Source organism: Coptis chinensis, chromosome 3 (genome assembly GCF_015680905.1).
Source record: "Coptis chinensis isolate HL-2020 chromosome 3, ASM1568090v1, whole genome shotgun sequence".
NCBI classification, from domain to species: domain Eukaryota; kingdom Viridiplantae; phylum Streptophyta; class Magnoliopsida; order Ranunculales; family Ranunculaceae; genus Coptis; species Coptis chinensis.
In genome coordinates this window covers 104,728,960-104,745,244 of record NC_141458.1, presented here as the reverse complement: position 1 = coordinate 104,745,244, position 16,285 = coordinate 104,728,960, and the positions used below count along the sequence as shown (strand labels likewise).

Sequence of the window (16,285 nt, the reverse complement as noted above, 5' to 3'; positions counted from 1 at the left end):
GGTGGCACTCTACAATGTGTCATATATTATCTAGTCATATTTAAGTTTCTGTTACCCATATTTTTACAGACCACCAACAGATTCTGTTCTTCAGCATTATCAAATGTGACTCTGCAAGTTACAATTCTCCTTTCTCTGCACCTAATCACCTATAATCGTTGAGCAGCATAAGTAGCTCTCTCATTCGTCGGGAGTTTGATACACTTCAAAATTTCCACGGGAACTTGGAGAAACTCTCTAACACATTTTCCACTAGTCAACTTGTCCTTGAAGATGCTGAGGTTAAAAAAACTAACGATACATTCTTGATGAAGTGGGACAAATTGAAATGTCTTCTCTGTTGTGGAGTTAAAGGAACTTCAGTTATTGTAACAAATCGTCTGCAAACGGTAATAGACTCTATCACTCTCCAACCAGTTTTAGACCCTCTCACGTACGTGTATCATTAGTCCTACGCATAATTTGAAATTACCAGAGCGTGATAGTTGGTTGTTCAAACAATATGCATTTGACACACGAAATGAGGAGATCAATCCATGTTTGCTGGAAATTAGTCTGAACTCTGAAGATTATAAGCAAGTGTGGAGGTTCACCACTTAATCCATCTCTTAATTATAAGGTAGTGTTTAAATTGACCATTCTCGTGACTCAAACAACAAAGTTTTGCTAGTCACATACATTATCCAAGACACCACGTCCGAAGAAACAACAGTCAGCAATCAACCATCTTATTGAAAGAAACGGCTACCACAAACAGAAAATGGAGTCTCCTAATTACAGAAATATTTACATACAGGGTACAAACACTAGCCCATTTACGTCGGTGTTGTGAGGGGTTTCAAACAAACAATCAGCTGCTCCTATTAAGTAGCTAACTAAAACAATTGACAAAATAAACCATCCCCGAAAAGTCAGGCACTGGAACATTTTTCTTCATCCAAGTCGACATCATTATTCATGTCATCTCTCAGTTTCATAATGAGCAACTACCTTTTCTTCATCAACCACAGGAGATTCACCTTTTGTAACATTTTGCTCAACATGTTCTTCCACTACTTCTAAATGCTCTTCTTTGTCCTTCGAGTCGACTGTGATGTGATGGATCTTTTCCTGTATTTTAGTGACACCCTTTTCCATGGGTTTTATTGCTTGGTTTATAGTCAGTGCGACATCCTTGACCACCTGTTATAGGATGAACCTTCTCATTAAGCTAGAACAAACTTATAGCTTTGTGTGTGTGTGTGTGTGTGTGTGAGAGAGAGAGAGAGAGAGAGAGAGAGCTCACGTGTCCACCACCTCCAATAACAATATCCTGAACACTCTCAGTGACACTTGTTCCAGGGGCCTCAACATGAGTTTCCATCTGTTTAACCATGGCGGGTTTCTCCTTCCCATCTTCCTCCAACTGCATTGTGGCTTTGATTTCTTCAGAAACGAACTTACCATGCTCATAAATGGGCAGGTAATGATATGGTTTAGCTGAGAAAACAAAAATATGGGCAACTGCAGCGATAGACATCTGCCAAACAAATAGACTGAGTTACAAATAGACTGAGTTTGAACATCAACACAGAAGTCAAGTATACCATCTGGCACATATAAAAATGATAATGTGTTATGCCAGTGGGTCTAAAAAGCTTAACAATCGGACAGAGAACTTGGGAAATAAAGCTCGGGGGACATGTTAGCATTGATACTGTGACTCCAGATTTCATTTTAGTTATCAAAGAACAATTGCTTTCAGTCATAAGTAAATGAAGATGAAAAATACAGATAAAACTGAAATGGGAGAAGGTAATACAGAGAAGAAATTTAATAATAGCCTCTCATATTGTAAAACCAGCAGACAAAAGAATAACATCAACAATATATCGCTTCAGGAAATGATGAATGTGGAAGTGTGGCACTTTCTATGAAAAAATGGCATGTCCTGATTCAAACCACCAATACACAAAAAGAAGGTTACTTTGTTAGCTGAAGTTTAAGTAAAGAGCTTACTTCTATGCAGATTAGGAAATCCTGTAATCCAGTTTGAAATTTCCCTTCATTGGGCAGAACATGAATTGCACAAAGTAACGCTATACCAACACCTTGCCACCAAGTCGCAAACACGATAGCCTTAAAACTAATAAACTTTGCAAGTGGTTTAATAGGTTGTAGTTTCTGATGAGTCACATGGTAAAACTGCACAAGACAAAACAGAGCCCACATCTGACTGAAGTTCAATACTACTGCTAAATAAGGGTACCTGCAGGAGACAATTGCTGCTGACTCAGATTAAAATGACTATTAAGAGATAGAAAATGAAGGACAGACACAGGTTGACAATATACAGGGCCCAACTGAAACACTAAAGAACATGTGGAACAAATTGGACAAGATGAAGGATCAGGCAATATATCCTACACACGTCATAGCTTGGTAGAGTAACAAAATTGTGCCAACTTTTTGTTTTCCAGGGATCACTGACCCTTTTCAGAACTAGTTCAGTAGAATCATTGAAGTTCAAACGTGACTATCAAGGAAAGTCTTTTTGGCATCCATCATCCTCTGTGAAGCAATCATGCAAGTGTATAGAGACATACCCATAGTGCCACTTGAATTCTCCGTCACCGTAAACACCAAAGAGTTCTAACACAAAAGCTAAGAATGCACAAAATGTCTTCAAAATCATCTGGGTCATCCAAAAGATGTTAGAGATATAAATACTCATTATACACTAACACACCTACATCAAATAAAAAGAAACAAGAGGGAAAGGCAGGTTATAGATGTCATCTTACATATTGTACCAGACCAAATTTAACTATCATATACAAGTTCTTCCCCATGACATTTGGTTGGTGGAAGAAATAACGAAAAGATCTGTTCTTCAGAGCCACTTTATTTTCTTGTCCTTCCAGCAATGGTTCAGTGAATTGTTTTTTTGTTTCATCCTCGAGAAGTCTCACAACTCTTTCCTCGCCACCTGCACAATTTTCGTATTAAAATTGCAACAATTTGGTAAATACAAATTGCAGGTAAACAGACAAACAACAACAAGAGCATGATTAGAATAAATTTGTAAGTTTTGGCAAACATGATGGGTAGTGCCAAGAATAAATGTGCATAAGTGGAATGGGAAAAAATTGAGATAAGCTAAATTGTAATTGCTGAAGCTGGGATAAGAAAAGAGAATAAAGATGAAAAGCTTACCAAGGCAAGCAACCAAATACCTTCCAAAGGAATACAAAGCAAAAGCTTCATAACAATTTCTTAAGATGTCACATGCGAGGGAAAGGTTTGGATTCAGCAAAGATATAATCTGGATAAGAAAAACCCAAAAATCGAAACCATCAAACTGTTGACATGTGAAACATGCCTGAGAAAACTAGAGCTGCTTCGATTACATGTATCAAATACAGCTTAGGCAGTCTAATTAAGGATTTAATATTAGCTTCTGTTTTTTGTGTCTGACAAACTAATCATTTTCCATTTTTGGGTAGGGACGATTAACTGAGGTCCACAAGTTTGTTCCAAGTAAATTGTCAATCATTTGAACATTTTGAATAATTAATAACAGCTGAATTAGGCATTAGAAATTTAATGGCAAGCTAATTACTAAATGACACCTCCATATATATATATATTTATTTATTTCTTACATACGAATTTCTCGAAGAACTAAGTTACTAAGAGTCCATGACATGATGAAACCATAGCAAGGGTTAATTTTCTTGTCTTCGAAACCTGGAGTTACATGAACTCCTTGAATCTCGAATAAAACTTCAGGGATACTTTTAACCAGGAGCAAATACTTACCGATTCAGTTGCATAGACAGGAACCATGAAGAGAACGGCAACGATCCATTTTTGTTCCTAAGATTCAAATCTGTGTTAGATTTTAATTTTCCTTCCATTTATTCAAAGTGGGAAGAAACAAAACTACACTCCAAGCATTAAAAGGTATTTTCCAAAGGCAATGTTTTGCTTCTTCAAACACGGCCCCAGGGGGGGGATGGAAGGTTTTCATGGCGGAGTGGCGAGTCGGATTGAACGACACATCAGGCCATGTCCAACTAGGACGGACGCAATATGCACATAAAGAGAGTTGAACATTCATTCGATGTTTACAATGGAATCTGATTAACAGATAACTAATATATGGAAGCGCAGTCCACTAGTTAGTTCTGCCTAAGTGTAAGAAAAACGCAGCATAAGTGTACAGTCGCAATCAATATATTGATAAAGAACTAACCGCGGGATTGGTGTATGATCGGAGATGCTGGAAAATCAGAAAAATGGAGAGGACTAACGCAACCAGTGCGAAACTTCCAGCAATAATGATAGTAGCTGGTGAGTGTAGAAAATATGAATTGGAGCTAAGCGCCATTCACAGATGTCTTGTACAATTGACAACTTGGATTAAACCTACTTGAAGATAACACTATTATGTTCCCAATTAAGACATCAATCTAAATAAGTATTAAAACGAAAATTCAAACACTTTTTAAGGCGGGAAAGAAACTACTGACCTTAGAGCTTTGCAACTCCATTCTAATATGCTTTGAGTAATAATGGAATCAATCTGGAAATGGATTAATTTTTTATATTTAGAGACAAATAAATCTATCATTATTCATTAGCGTCACTTGCCACGTGGAGTCATTTGCTTGAGAGGAAAGGTAAACTTGACAAGTGTAGTATTTGGTTTGCTTAATCAGTTTGACATTTATTCACATATCGGTATATCTCAATAACTTACCAGTCTTAGCACCGATATTTTCTGATTTTTTCTGTTTGCGGCTTGGCCACTATATATCAGCGGAGCCAGGGGGCCAGGATACGCCCTAGCTCACCCTCAACTTTCGCAAACAAATTTTTTTCTACTATTCACATAAACCAAAAAGCTAGCTAGATCCGAAAAAAACTGAACAGTCTCCGAAAAAGCTAACTGTGTGTTGTGTGGAATTATCATTGTGTAAAAAGCTAACTGTGTGTCGTGTGTTGTCACTGTTATGTAAAGTACTAAAGTACTAAAGCTAACTGTGTGTTGTGTGTCTGTGTAAAGTACTAAAGTACTTGGGTTAATACTACTTAACAGTGTTGGCTTCGAATTCTAAGTGTCTAACTAAAAACCCACGACCCATAACCGACCAAAAGACAAAATAAAAAGCAGGCACACAAACCGAAACCAAACAATTGAAACAAACAACGAAACAAAAATATCTTACTCCAATTTGATTTTTTATCAAAAATTTAAGCAAAACTCACACTACGCAGGTACCTACTTTTCCACAGTTTTATCTTTCTCTCTATTATTTTAATTAGTTATATATAATTTATAAAATTTTATAGGTAAGTCTAATATTATTAAATTTATTGTCTTATTTTTTTATCTTTTCATATTAAGTTGATTTCTAAACTATGTTTTTTTAATTTGTTTGTATTCTTTTTGTGAATTCATTAAACCACATATTTTTATTTAATTTTATTTTGTGAATATCATAATAACATTGGTAGTTTATTTTAATTAGTGCAATTTCAATTCAGTTGATTAATAGTTTATTTTAATTGTTTAAACAGATATGTTAAAAGTCGTTATCCACTCAACCTACTCAACCACCTAATAAAACAAATAATGTTGCCAATGTTGAAGTAGGATCCTCTTCAAAGCGAAGTCACCAAGAAATTGAGGATGGTGGTGTTGAGCAACCTCAAAGCTTTCAACGTGAAAATCGTGAAGAACTTGACTTGTCTAGTCTTGGGGAGACCCCACCTTGAGGAAAAGATTTGATTATTATCCTAATGATCAAGACTTCATTGAGAATAACATATTTGCTTAGGGGTCCTTGCCCTAATCATGCTTTTCCTTCAAGAACAAGAGGCAAGAGAATCCGGCGGCTTTCGGATTGAGTGGTATGAGGAGTTTAGTTGGTTGGAATATAATATTCAAGGATGCCGCATTTTGTTTATATTGTTATCTCTTTAAACCTAATAAGGGGCACAAGGAGGTGGGGATGTTTTTATCACGGGGGTTTACTAATTGGAAAAAGAAAAACCAAATTAAAGGAAGCACGTTGGAGGACCAAATAGTGCTCATAATATTGCTTATAGAGCACCTACGAGGCTTTGTTAAATCAAGAGCAAATATCGAGACATTTCTTCCATCATTATTATCGAATTAACCGGTGCATTAGGTTTCTTTGAGACAAGGTTTAGCTTTCCGTGGTCATGATGAATCGATGAGTCGATCAATAAAGGTAATTTTCTTGAACTTATACGGTTTCTAAAAGATCATAACGAAGTCATTAAGAAAGTTCTTAATAATGCTTCTAAAATCGGAAATTGACATCATTGATATCCAAAAGATATTGTGAATTCGGACTTTGTGGAAACTACAAATGCTATTCTAAAAGATTATGGAAATTCATTGTTTGCTATTTTAGTTGATGAAGCACGTGATATATCAATTAAGGAGCAAATGGCAGTTGTTTTGCGTTATGTCGATAATAAAGGTTGCGTGATTGAGATAAAAAGGCAATCGATGAGTTATTCTCCAAGCATAGGTTGAGCATATCTAGACTGCGTGGACAAGGGTATGATGGGGCAAGCAATATGCAAGGTGATTTGAATGGCCTAAAAACACTTGTAATGAAGGAGAATGAAGATTTGCATTTTATGTTCATTGTTTTGCCCATCGGCTTAAAAGAACCATGAATCAATCGCTAACCTTTTAGTATTCTCTCTAATGTGGTAAATACTATTGGAGCATCATGTAAGCCCCGATGCAATGAAGGCTAAAGTTGTTGCAGTTACAAAGTGGAGAAATTTCAAGTGGCAAAGGGTTGAATCAAGAGACTAGTCTTAAACGATCCACTATGGGGCTCACACTATTATACACTTCTTGGCATGATAACCACTTATGGTTCCTGTGCTTGATAATGTAGCGGAAAATGGTTCAAATTTGAGGCTTCACGGTTATTAGATTCGGTCACGATCTTTTTTGAATTTATCTTCAATTTGCATTTGATGAAAGCAATACTAGGAATTAGCAATGATTTGTCAAAGGCATTGCGGCGTGAAGACCAAGACATTGTCAATGCCATGGCTCTTGTTAAAATAACAAAGATAAACTTTACGACAATGAGAGATGATGGGTGGGATAGTCTCTCGACGGAGTCTTCACTTTGTCAAACATGATGTGGTTGTTCCAAATATGGAAGAAAGGTATATGACTCGAGGGAGGTCTCGACGAAGAGCGTAAGGAAACACCAATTTACATTATTATCGTGTTGGATTATTCTATCAACAGATTGATTTGCAAAATCAAGAGTTAAACGACCCGGTTTAATGAAGCAAACACAACCGAATTACTTCTTTGTATGGCATGTCTTGATCCTAGTGAATCGTTTGTTGCTTTCGATAAGCAAAGTTGATCCGTTTTGCTTTCGACTTTATCGATGATTTTTCGAGATAGATCGGATGGAATTAAGCGGATCGGTTGAAATTATATCATTGATGTGCGTTAGATACTAAGTTTGGTGAAGTAAATGGAATTAGCGGCCTAGCCAAAAATAGTTGAGACGAAGAAAGACATTGTGTACCCACTTGTTTACTTGTTGATTAAGTTGATGGCCCTTTTACTTAATTATGAATATCATAAAGAATCGTTTTGCTTCGGATGGCGGATGAGTGGTTGAATGATTGTTTAATAACATACATTGAAAAAAGAAATTTTTGATAACATTGATACGAATTGATCTTATGAAGAAGGATGATTAAAAAGAAGACCGAGGACAACTATGAACAAGTACTTGTTTGGATTTGATTTTTTTTTTCTAATACATTAATATATATAATATATGTTGTTGTTTGTTTGTTTTTTTTTTTTTTTTTTTTTTTTTTTTTTTTTTTTTTTTTTTTTTTTTTTGTATGCTTGGTTTTTGTCTGGCTGGCTCACCCTCACTTACTTTCCTAGCTCCGCCACTGTATATCAGCATTGTTTCCCGTGTACGAGTGATTTTCTGCCTTCCTGCCTTCACAAATTTGCTAGAACGTTAATGGTTTTTTTCTTCACAATTAACAACACACGACACAAAACTCATATAGTCATTGTTTTACAGCCTTGAGAATTCAAAACAAACAGCACTCTCCTCTACGGCACTTCCTAATTATGTCTAGGTGTGCATGCAACTGAGATCAAAGTAGCCACACGTTTTGCATGGGGCCTCTTAATATTTTTAAAATTGTTAACACCTAGATATAATTAGGTGCCGATACCAATTATTATTATAGTTGCTAATTAATACTTAATACAATTATTGTCCCCAAGTACGGTATGGATTTAAAACGACGTATTTGAAAAAAAACTTAGTTCGTGTTTTAAACATAATATATAAAATGGTATATTTGAAAAAAACTTAGTTCGTGTTTTAAACGGAACGTTTCGGAAAAAAAAACGTAAAAAAACGTGGGGCATAAAAAACGGATTTAAAGAATACGAGAGATAAGGAGTTTGATTTTTTATAAGAGTGGAAAAAAATAGACACATAAAATAAAAATAATACAAATGAAATAAAATTCATAGATAGATATACTCGTTATTATGAAAGATTGGTTGTCAAGGCAAAAGGCGGTTGGAGATTTGAAGCAAATGCAAGATGTCAGATGTGAATATGGAGAAGCTAGGAAAAAATCAATGTCAGACTCTATTATAAACACTCTTCCCCTTTGAGGTTTTTCAGATCTTCTTCTTCTTCAGAGAAATTGTATATAGAGATTAGAGATATGTTGATATTTTGAGAGAGTTTGGAGTAAACACTCTTCCCTTTTGAGGTTTTTCATCTTCTTCTTGAGAAATTGTATATAAATTTAGAGATATGTTGATATTTTGAAGAGTTTGGAGTAGGATGAGGTTTTGTTTTGTTTTGGGTGGTTAAAATTACCCATAACTCAAAAATGGCGTGTATTTGGTTTTTGTTTTCCTACACATAAAAAAGACCAAAAGCGTTTTTTATATAATTTGCTAAACACACCAATAATAAGGCTAGCTTGGTAATTAACATTGTAATTATTTTTTTTAAGTGGGGACTTTTTTAAAATATTGCTGATGTGGCTCTCTGTGAGCATATTGAGAGAAACGAATATTAATATAGGTAGGATATCATTTTCTGCCTTCCTGCCTTCACAAATTTGCTAGAACGTTAATGGTTTTTTTCTTCACAATTAACAACACACGACACAAAACTGATATACTCAGTGTTTTACAGCCTTGAGAAAACAAACAGCACTCTCCTCTACGACACTTCCTAATTATGTCTAGGTGTGCATGCAACTGAGATCAAAGTAGCCACACGTTTTGCATGGGGCCTCTTAATATTATTAAAAATTGTTAACACCTAGATATAATTAGGTGCCGATAACTGCTAATTAATATTTAATACAACTATTGTCAAAAAGTCACGGTATGAGTTTAAAAGCGAAGCAAAATGAAAAAAAATTTAGTTCGTGTTTTAAACAGAATATTTAAAATGGTATATTTGAAAAAAAACTTAGTTCGTGTTTTAAACGGAACGTTTCGGAAAAAAAAACGTAAAAAAACGTGGGGCATAAAAAATGGATTTAAAATGTATTAATTTAAAACATATAATACGTAAAAGAAACGGTAAAAACCGATGATAAAGAATACGAGAGATAAGGAGTTTGATTTTTTATAAGAGTGGAAAAAAAATAAACACATAAAATAAAAATAATACAAATGAAATAAAATTCAAATACATAAAAGTATCAAATTATCAATTATTAGTCCAAATACTTAGAAGTTTTAGATTTAGTTTAAAATAAAATACTACTAATTTACCAACTATAATTGTATAATCAAAAATAAGTGGATAACTTTTTTGTAAAATTAATAGTCAAAGTAAAATTGTCTCAATAAATCAATCTATAAAAAAAAAAAAAATCCATTTTTCAAACGTTTTTAAAGTTAAAAATGGGTTTAAAAACCAATATTTTTCAAAATTCGGGTTTTAAACTATAACAAAACGCCTTGAATTAAATGGGTTTTAAACCCGTTTTTTTTCAAACGCTGAATTTGGTGACAATATACAACATCGATATTTTTTCTGTTGTCGAAATATCAAATACCGGAAACAGTAGCTGTCAAATTGTCAAGTGGGGGAGTACAAAACACAATATAAGACTCAATTATTAAAACATAAAACAAGATCCACCAGATCAAATTCTAGGTAAGCACCGTCTTTTTACTTACTTCTCTCCCCAAACAAAAATAAATAAATAAATAAAAAAGATTCATCAATTTTTTTTAGGCCATGGCAGCAAACAAAAAAGAGTAGATGCCTCTTTTCTCAAAAAAAAAAACACACTTTCCAAATCTCTCTGATCCAACAAACAAAACCCCAACTTCTCCTTTCACCTCAATTCCTCACTAGTACTGTTCAATTCCAAAGTGGTTGGATCTAAAGATTATTTATTTATTTTTAAAAGAAATTAAGGGGAATTGAAAGAAAATTTTGAGTTGGTGTAAACAGCCAATGCCATTTGTTACTACTAGTGTTTTAGTGAATTTTTCGGCTGTTTTTAAAAGACCGAAATTTTTTCAGTAACAATGTCTTGGGCAGGTCCAGAAGATATTTTTCCTTCTACATCTCTGGCAAGTTATCTTGATAGTAAGTATTTTACACTTCTTATCTTTTGTTGTATTTTTTAATAAAGTGTGGTTATTTATGTGATTTGATGTGTTTTTGTTATAATTTTCACGGGGATTTTTTTTTTTTTTTTTTGATGGGGTGGGTTTAAATTTTGTTCTTTTTGTTTTGCATATTTGGGTGGTGTGATTTGTGTGGTGAATAATGTGATATGGGAGTTGCACTGGGGTGAAAGATTGGTTTGTTACAAATTTTCACTTTTCTATTTTGACAGTGGATTGGTAAAGACCTTGTTTTTTTCTGTAGTTTTACTTAGTGGATGGAGTTGTGTTTTAAGAGTTTCTTATGGCCTGCATTGTTGAAATCTAACCTCAGTTGGTTAGTTTTTTTTTTGGTTTAGGTAGTCATCCTCTTGTTCCACTTTCTCTGAATTAAGAATATTTTGTGTTTTACTATTAACAATGAAAGTCGACAAAGAAAGTGTGTTTTGTTTATTATGTTTATTATGTTTTACCCCATTAAATTTTTATAGTAAATGATATCTAAGTATAGTAAATGATGTTAAATGCATTTATATAATATCCTTGGTTTCAAAATTTTCTTGATTTATGCAACTTGAGTTGTGTGGAGAAGAGATGGATAATAACATGAAAATAGGTGAATTCATAGCTAATTTCAAAGTGATCACTCAAGTGAAAAATGGAGGAAGGAGATTTTTATGTAGCTGGTCTTAGCAGTGGCTTTGGCCTTAGATATTGACTAAGCCTAAACATCAAGCCCCAGTAGGCTCTTGATATCAAATAAATGGAATCAGGCTGTTTTACATAGAGATGAGAATAGGGATGTGTTTGATCCTGTTTCACAATGTACATGTGATGAAGCCAACTTCACGAGGAATAAAAGTTGAACAAGTATGTGTTTGAAGATGATACATGATGTTCAATTGCAAGAGCTGCAACAATAAAAAAAACATATCAGTCAAGAAATAGATTCAGGGGTACAATCAGGGTTGGGCAAACACCAAGGTTATGGATAAGATGATAAGTTGAGAGATGAAGATCTGAAGTAAGAAGCTTGATTGCTACTTGTTCATCTTCATTCAGATAGAGTGGCAAAAGAAGAGAGATTGATTGATGGAGCTTAATGAGGACATAACTATGGTGGTGGTAGTTTGATGACTCACAGTTGCAAGAGTTGGTGCAATAAAGGAAGCATTTCGGTCTAGAAATAGATTCAGGGATATGCCGAGGGGTGTGGTGCAAACCCAAAGTTCATGGATGAGTTGAGAGATGAGGATTTGAAGAGGCTATTATTGCTACTCGTTCAGATGGTTATGAATGTGTAGAGGAGCTACGGAATAAAGAGATGTAGCTTGAAGAGGACATGATAATGGTGATGATAGTTTGACTTACAGGAATAAATATATTAAGTGCGTCTGTTAAGAGTCATATAGCGAATAGTCTGTATATTAAACGATAAAGTATAACCTTCAATGCTGACTACTGTCAAGTTGGATGAGCAATTATGATGCTCCAATAACAAATCATGTGATTGAAGATATTAAGATAGCCATATTTTGTTCAATTCCATCTCTCTTTCTCTTGTTTTGTATTGGTTAGTTTGATTTAGCAAGATTTTTTCTTTTATTGGTTTGATTAAATAAATTGGTTAATCTACAAGCACCACATAGTACAATATCATTTTCTATGTTCACTTACCTATTTTAGAACTCTGTGGAGGTAAGTTGTTTACATGTTTAAGTACATTGCAGAAAAACTTCTTGTATTGCTGAGAGATGGTAGAAAACTCATGGGGATCCTTCGTTCTTTTGATCAGTTTGGTGAGTTCCTATGTTAAAATTATTCGTTAGAGGGTTTTGTTTTTCTTGGCTTGCTGATGGAGTTTTTCCTTATACACAGCAAATGTTGTTCTTGAAAGTGCAAGTGAACGAGTAATAGTTGGAGATCTTTATTGTGATATTCCGTTAGGTTTATATGTCATCCGTGGAGAGAATGTTGTCTTGATTGGCGAGCTGGTATGAAAAACTTAATTTTTTTACTATAGAAGTTAAACTTTGAAGTTATTATCTCAAATTCTATTTTGATTGTGAAGGACCTGGAGCGCGAGGAGCTTCCCCCACACATGACTCGCGTTTCAGCGGAAGAAATCAAAAGGGTATGCATGTTGTCTTTTTTCTTTTCATATTTTTTTGGCATGTTTGTTGTCATTGTACTTGTAGTGTAGTATATCTCATCCTACATAGCTCTCTTTGTTTCTCTATTTAATTATATATAAAATACTGGTATTTTAACCGTTAGACAGAAATATAAAACAATTAAAATAAAATTAGAAGGATAGCTTTCAATGTTTCATTGGAGGATCTTTAATTGTTTGCACTAATATTTTTGGTTGCAAGGATAGCTTTGTTAGTAATGGTTGCAGACTTTCATTAGATAGCTTTCTTAGTAATGTTTAGTTTCAGCTTGGAACAATTAGATAAAAATAGAAGAAAATTGATATTGATTTGTGTGTATATGCATCGGAGATATTGTCAAGGGAGAAGTTTCTCTAACTTAACTAAAAACAGGAGAGAAGTTTCCATTTTGGAACCGAATTCCGAGTTGTTAAACCAGCAATAAGTTTTTAACACCCCCCCCCCCTGTACGGTAGATCAATGTGGTTACCACTAACTATCCACATTTCCTTGAGTCGTATTCTGTGTTTGAAATGCTGGAGCATGTTTCATTCAACAAGGAATTTCTTTTTAAATATATTGCTACGATGGCTTATCATGAACTTGATATCACTTAGATTTCAAAGTACATATTGTAAATGGAACGTGTTGGGTTTCAAATGCTTTACCATATGGAATGTTAGCAAGTAGATCTGTTTGTGTTGGATGTGGCGCTTTTGCCCTTTCTCTTTTGTATGGAATGTTCACACTTACATATAATGTCATTAGACTATTATTATACATGAATTTCCTACCAAGAAAGTAAGTTGGAGTCTTTTGTAAGCTTTGGCCCAACCCAATAATCGATGTTGGCCTTTATCCTTATGCATTGTGATGCTCCTAAACCAAAGCTGGTAAGTGATCGCATTGCTACTATCAATCTAGGGTCTCAAAATCACTAATCCTGCAGTGGCGCTCAAGGTGCCAAATTGGTAAATTTTGTGGATTGTTGTCAAAGGTGTTACCCCACCAGTTGAGAAGCATAGTGCATCCTGCCTCACATTGTCACATTTGACAACATAGCTATCAATTATGTACTAGTCATGCTCGTGTGTACATTACTAATTAATTTGAAGTTATACTAGTCATTTATGTTGACTTGGTGTAAGAATTATTTGACACTCCTTGTGTTCCTCGCATGTCTTTGTGATTCTGGCATGCCTTCCCTAATGCCTACACTTCCTTCGACCTTCATCTCAGAATCTTTTTGTTGTGCTTTTTTTCAAGTATTCCGGTGATTTCTTTTCAAGAAGTATAATTGTATAGCGAGAACCCAAGTTGAAAAGAACACCAAATGTCAATCAAAGCAGTAAAGATTTATCTCTATCACTCATTTAAAATCTCTCTAATTGGTGGCCTATGGTATTACTATCTCAGTTAACTTTTTCTATTCAGGTTGTGTATGTTCCTGTAAAAAAATTTAGCTCCCAATTTGTTTACGTAGCACTTCATTCTAAATGAATGATCTAGCTTTATATTGCGTGCTGATTAGCAAGGCACAATAATTAGGGGCCGTTGGTTTTTTCGATCTGAATCCGAATCGCATCAGGTAACTGTCGTGTAGAGATCTAATAGAGAAGAGTTGTTCCATTGTCAACTTTGCGATGTGATATCTCACTGATTTGATGAGGCCTATATTTTAGTTGATTTGGATCAGGCGTCTTCCGGCCTGTTTTTGAGAGTTGCATAGTAGGGTAGTCAGAATTCTGATTGGTGTATCATGGTTAATTTAGTTCTTTTTTACTGATCAGACTCAGACCTATTGTCTGATCCAAAAACAAACCTCCCCTTAGAGTTTCTTGGAGTTTTGGGTCTTCTTAGATCTGTTTCAGTTAATGGGGGTTTAGCATAATTTAGCTGGAGGAGAGAAAGGAATGGTGTGTGTGCAATAAAACAGAAAGCTTTTTATTCAATGGCAGCAATATAATAATTAAACAATGGTCTTACGATGGAAAGAAAAGTTTCTAGTTTTCTTTATAAGTCTATGGAGATTGAAGCATTCCAGTCCACATGCACAATTACTCACAGTTTTGGCTTGCAGTTGTTCTTTACACCAGGTATCATTCTATGTGTGCCACAAGTTCAAGTCTTAAATCCAGTCCACACCAACAAAGCTAGTATTGGCCATGCCTGTAGAACTTCTGAACTTCCTATGGTTGTATCTTTAGTTCATTTGTAGCTTTGGTTTAGCCTGAGAGTAGATGAAAAGAGATTCAGTCAACATATACGGACATTTAGTTTATGTTGGCTAGTTCATGAATCAGGCTGTTGGTCATCTTATCTTCAGATTTATGTAGATTTCAAATATGTAGTTCAGTTCAAAACAGTTGACCGTTGAATATCTATAGTTTTTCCTTTTAGTCATATTTATGAAGATTGAATCAGTGAAACTATAATTGAATGAGCTAAATTGTGGCTGTTGAAAATCTATGACGTACAGAATAATTATAAGTACTGCTTTTCCATAGGCATGGATTAACCCATGCAACTATGCTAATAGTCTACTACCTTAACTGCATTTTCATTTTTGATAATGTTGTCATGACACTTCTAGAGCTAATTTTTTGCAGGCTCAGAAAGCAGAGAAAGATGCTACAGATCTGAAAGGCTCCATGAGAAAGAGAATGGAGTTTCTTGATTTTGATTGAAATTACCTTAGTGCAAACCAGGTCACGCCATTTTCATTTGGTGATTCATGCCATTCCATAAAATATTATCATGGGTGGTTGATGATGGAGGGGACATCACTAGAGTGGGAGATGGTTTTGCCTCTTGCTCTTTCCTAGCTTGCATTCCCCACTCCCTCCACAATGTGTAACAGTTAGAAAAAAAGTTAATATGACAGCTTTAAGGAGAAGGATGTTTGAATTTCTGTTTTAGATGCTTTAGTCATGTTTTTTCCTTCACTTCGTGGCATTTGATAGTTAGGGATAATGATTTATAAACAACTCTGTTCTGTTGTATGTGGTTGTTCTACAGTCATGTTTTTTCCTTCATTTCGTGGCATTTGATAGTTAGGGATAATGATTTATAAACAACTCTGTTCTGTTGTATGTGGTTGTTCTACAGTCAGTAAGATCATGCAGTCCATTTGGATCCATACTGCAGATAAGGCAAGTTCTCTCTACTGTTAAATCCTAAAACATTATGCATGTAGGACTTGGTGGCATGTGTTATTTGTTCTCCCTGTCCATAGGTTCTGTTCAATACTTATGCTGCAGTTTGTACAAATGAAGATAAAAGACCAACTATACCATGTTACATCCGTGCATGATGGACAGGTTAATAAACTGAAATATTATAGGAAATTTCTTGTTCTTTTAGGTATTTTAATGTTCCCAAATATTTTCTAGTTTGTACTTCCATTGCACGATTGTCTGTGCAGAGCCCCCAATTTTGTGAT

General features: G+C 34.7%; 2 protein-coding genes across 4 annotated transcripts; one reads left to right on the top strand and one right to left on the bottom strand.

The window, feature by feature from the left end:
- Positions 1–711: 711 nt before the first annotated feature.
- On the bottom strand, positions 712–4,709 carry LOC147512483 (protein LAZ1 homolog 2-like). Of its 3 annotated transcripts, XM_086595481.1 has the most exons (9): positions 4,515–4,709; positions 4,238–4,410; positions 3,802–3,858; positions 3,196–3,304; positions 2,784–2,968; positions 2,586–2,674; positions 1,999–2,248; positions 1,286–1,519; positions 712–1,182 (listed from the first exon to the last, which is right to left on the bottom strand). In XM_086595481.1, the coding sequence occupies exons 2-9, from the start codon at positions 4,370–4,372 to the stop codon at positions 961–963; spliced, it is 1,281 nt and encodes a 426-aa protein (XP_086451607.1). In that variant the 5' UTR covers positions 4,373–4,410; positions 4,515–4,709; the 3' UTR covers positions 712–960. The 3 variants fall into 3 exon arrangements, with proteins under 3 accessions (XP_086451607.1, XP_086451609.1, XP_086451608.1); XM_086595483.1 differs by lacking the exon at positions 4,238–4,410 and having other exon boundaries at positions 4,515–4,695; XM_086595482.1 differs by lacking the exon at positions 3,802–3,858 and having other exon boundaries at positions 4,515–4,692.
- A 5,496-nt stretch (positions 4,710–10,205) lies between these two features.
- Positions 10,206–15,878, top strand: LSM1B (Small nuclear ribonucleoprotein family protein). Its single transcript, XM_086595480.1, has 5 exons — positions 10,206–10,670; positions 12,421–12,489; positions 12,569–12,684; positions 12,762–12,824; positions 15,453–15,878. The coding sequence occupies exons 1-5, from the start codon at positions 10,610–10,612 to the stop codon at positions 15,528–15,530; spliced, it is 387 nt and encodes a 128-aa protein (XP_086451606.1). The 5' UTR covers positions 10,206–10,609; the 3' UTR covers positions 15,531–15,878.
- Positions 15,879–16,285: the final 407 nt, after the last annotated feature.

Bases quoted from the DNA above. Each gene is read 5' to 3' on its own strand.
- LOC147512483 (XM_086595481.1), bottom strand. From the start codon at position 4,372: ATGGCGCTTAGCTCCAATTCATATTTTCTACACTCACCAGCTACTATC. The intron at 2,969-3,195 runs GTAAGCTTTTCA...AAAATTGTGCAG, and splicing joins GTATTTGGTTGCTTGCCTTG to GTGGCGAGGAAAGAGTTGTG. The intron at 1,520-1,998 runs GTAAGCTCTTTA...TTTGTTTGGCAG, and splicing joins ATTTCCTAATCTGCATAGAA to ATGTCTATCGCTGCAGTTGC.
- LSM1B (XM_086595480.1), top strand. From the start codon at position 10,610: ATGTCTTGGGCAGGTCCAGAAGATATTTTTCCTTCTACATCTCTGGCA. The intron at 12,685-12,761 runs GTATGAAAAACT...TTGATTGTGAAG, and splicing joins TTGTCTTGATTGGCGAGCTG to GACCTGGAGCGCGAGGAGCT. The intron at 12,825-15,452 runs GTATGCATGTTG...AATTTTTTGCAG, and splicing joins CAGCGGAAGAAATCAAAAGG to GCTCAGAAAGCAGAGAAAGA.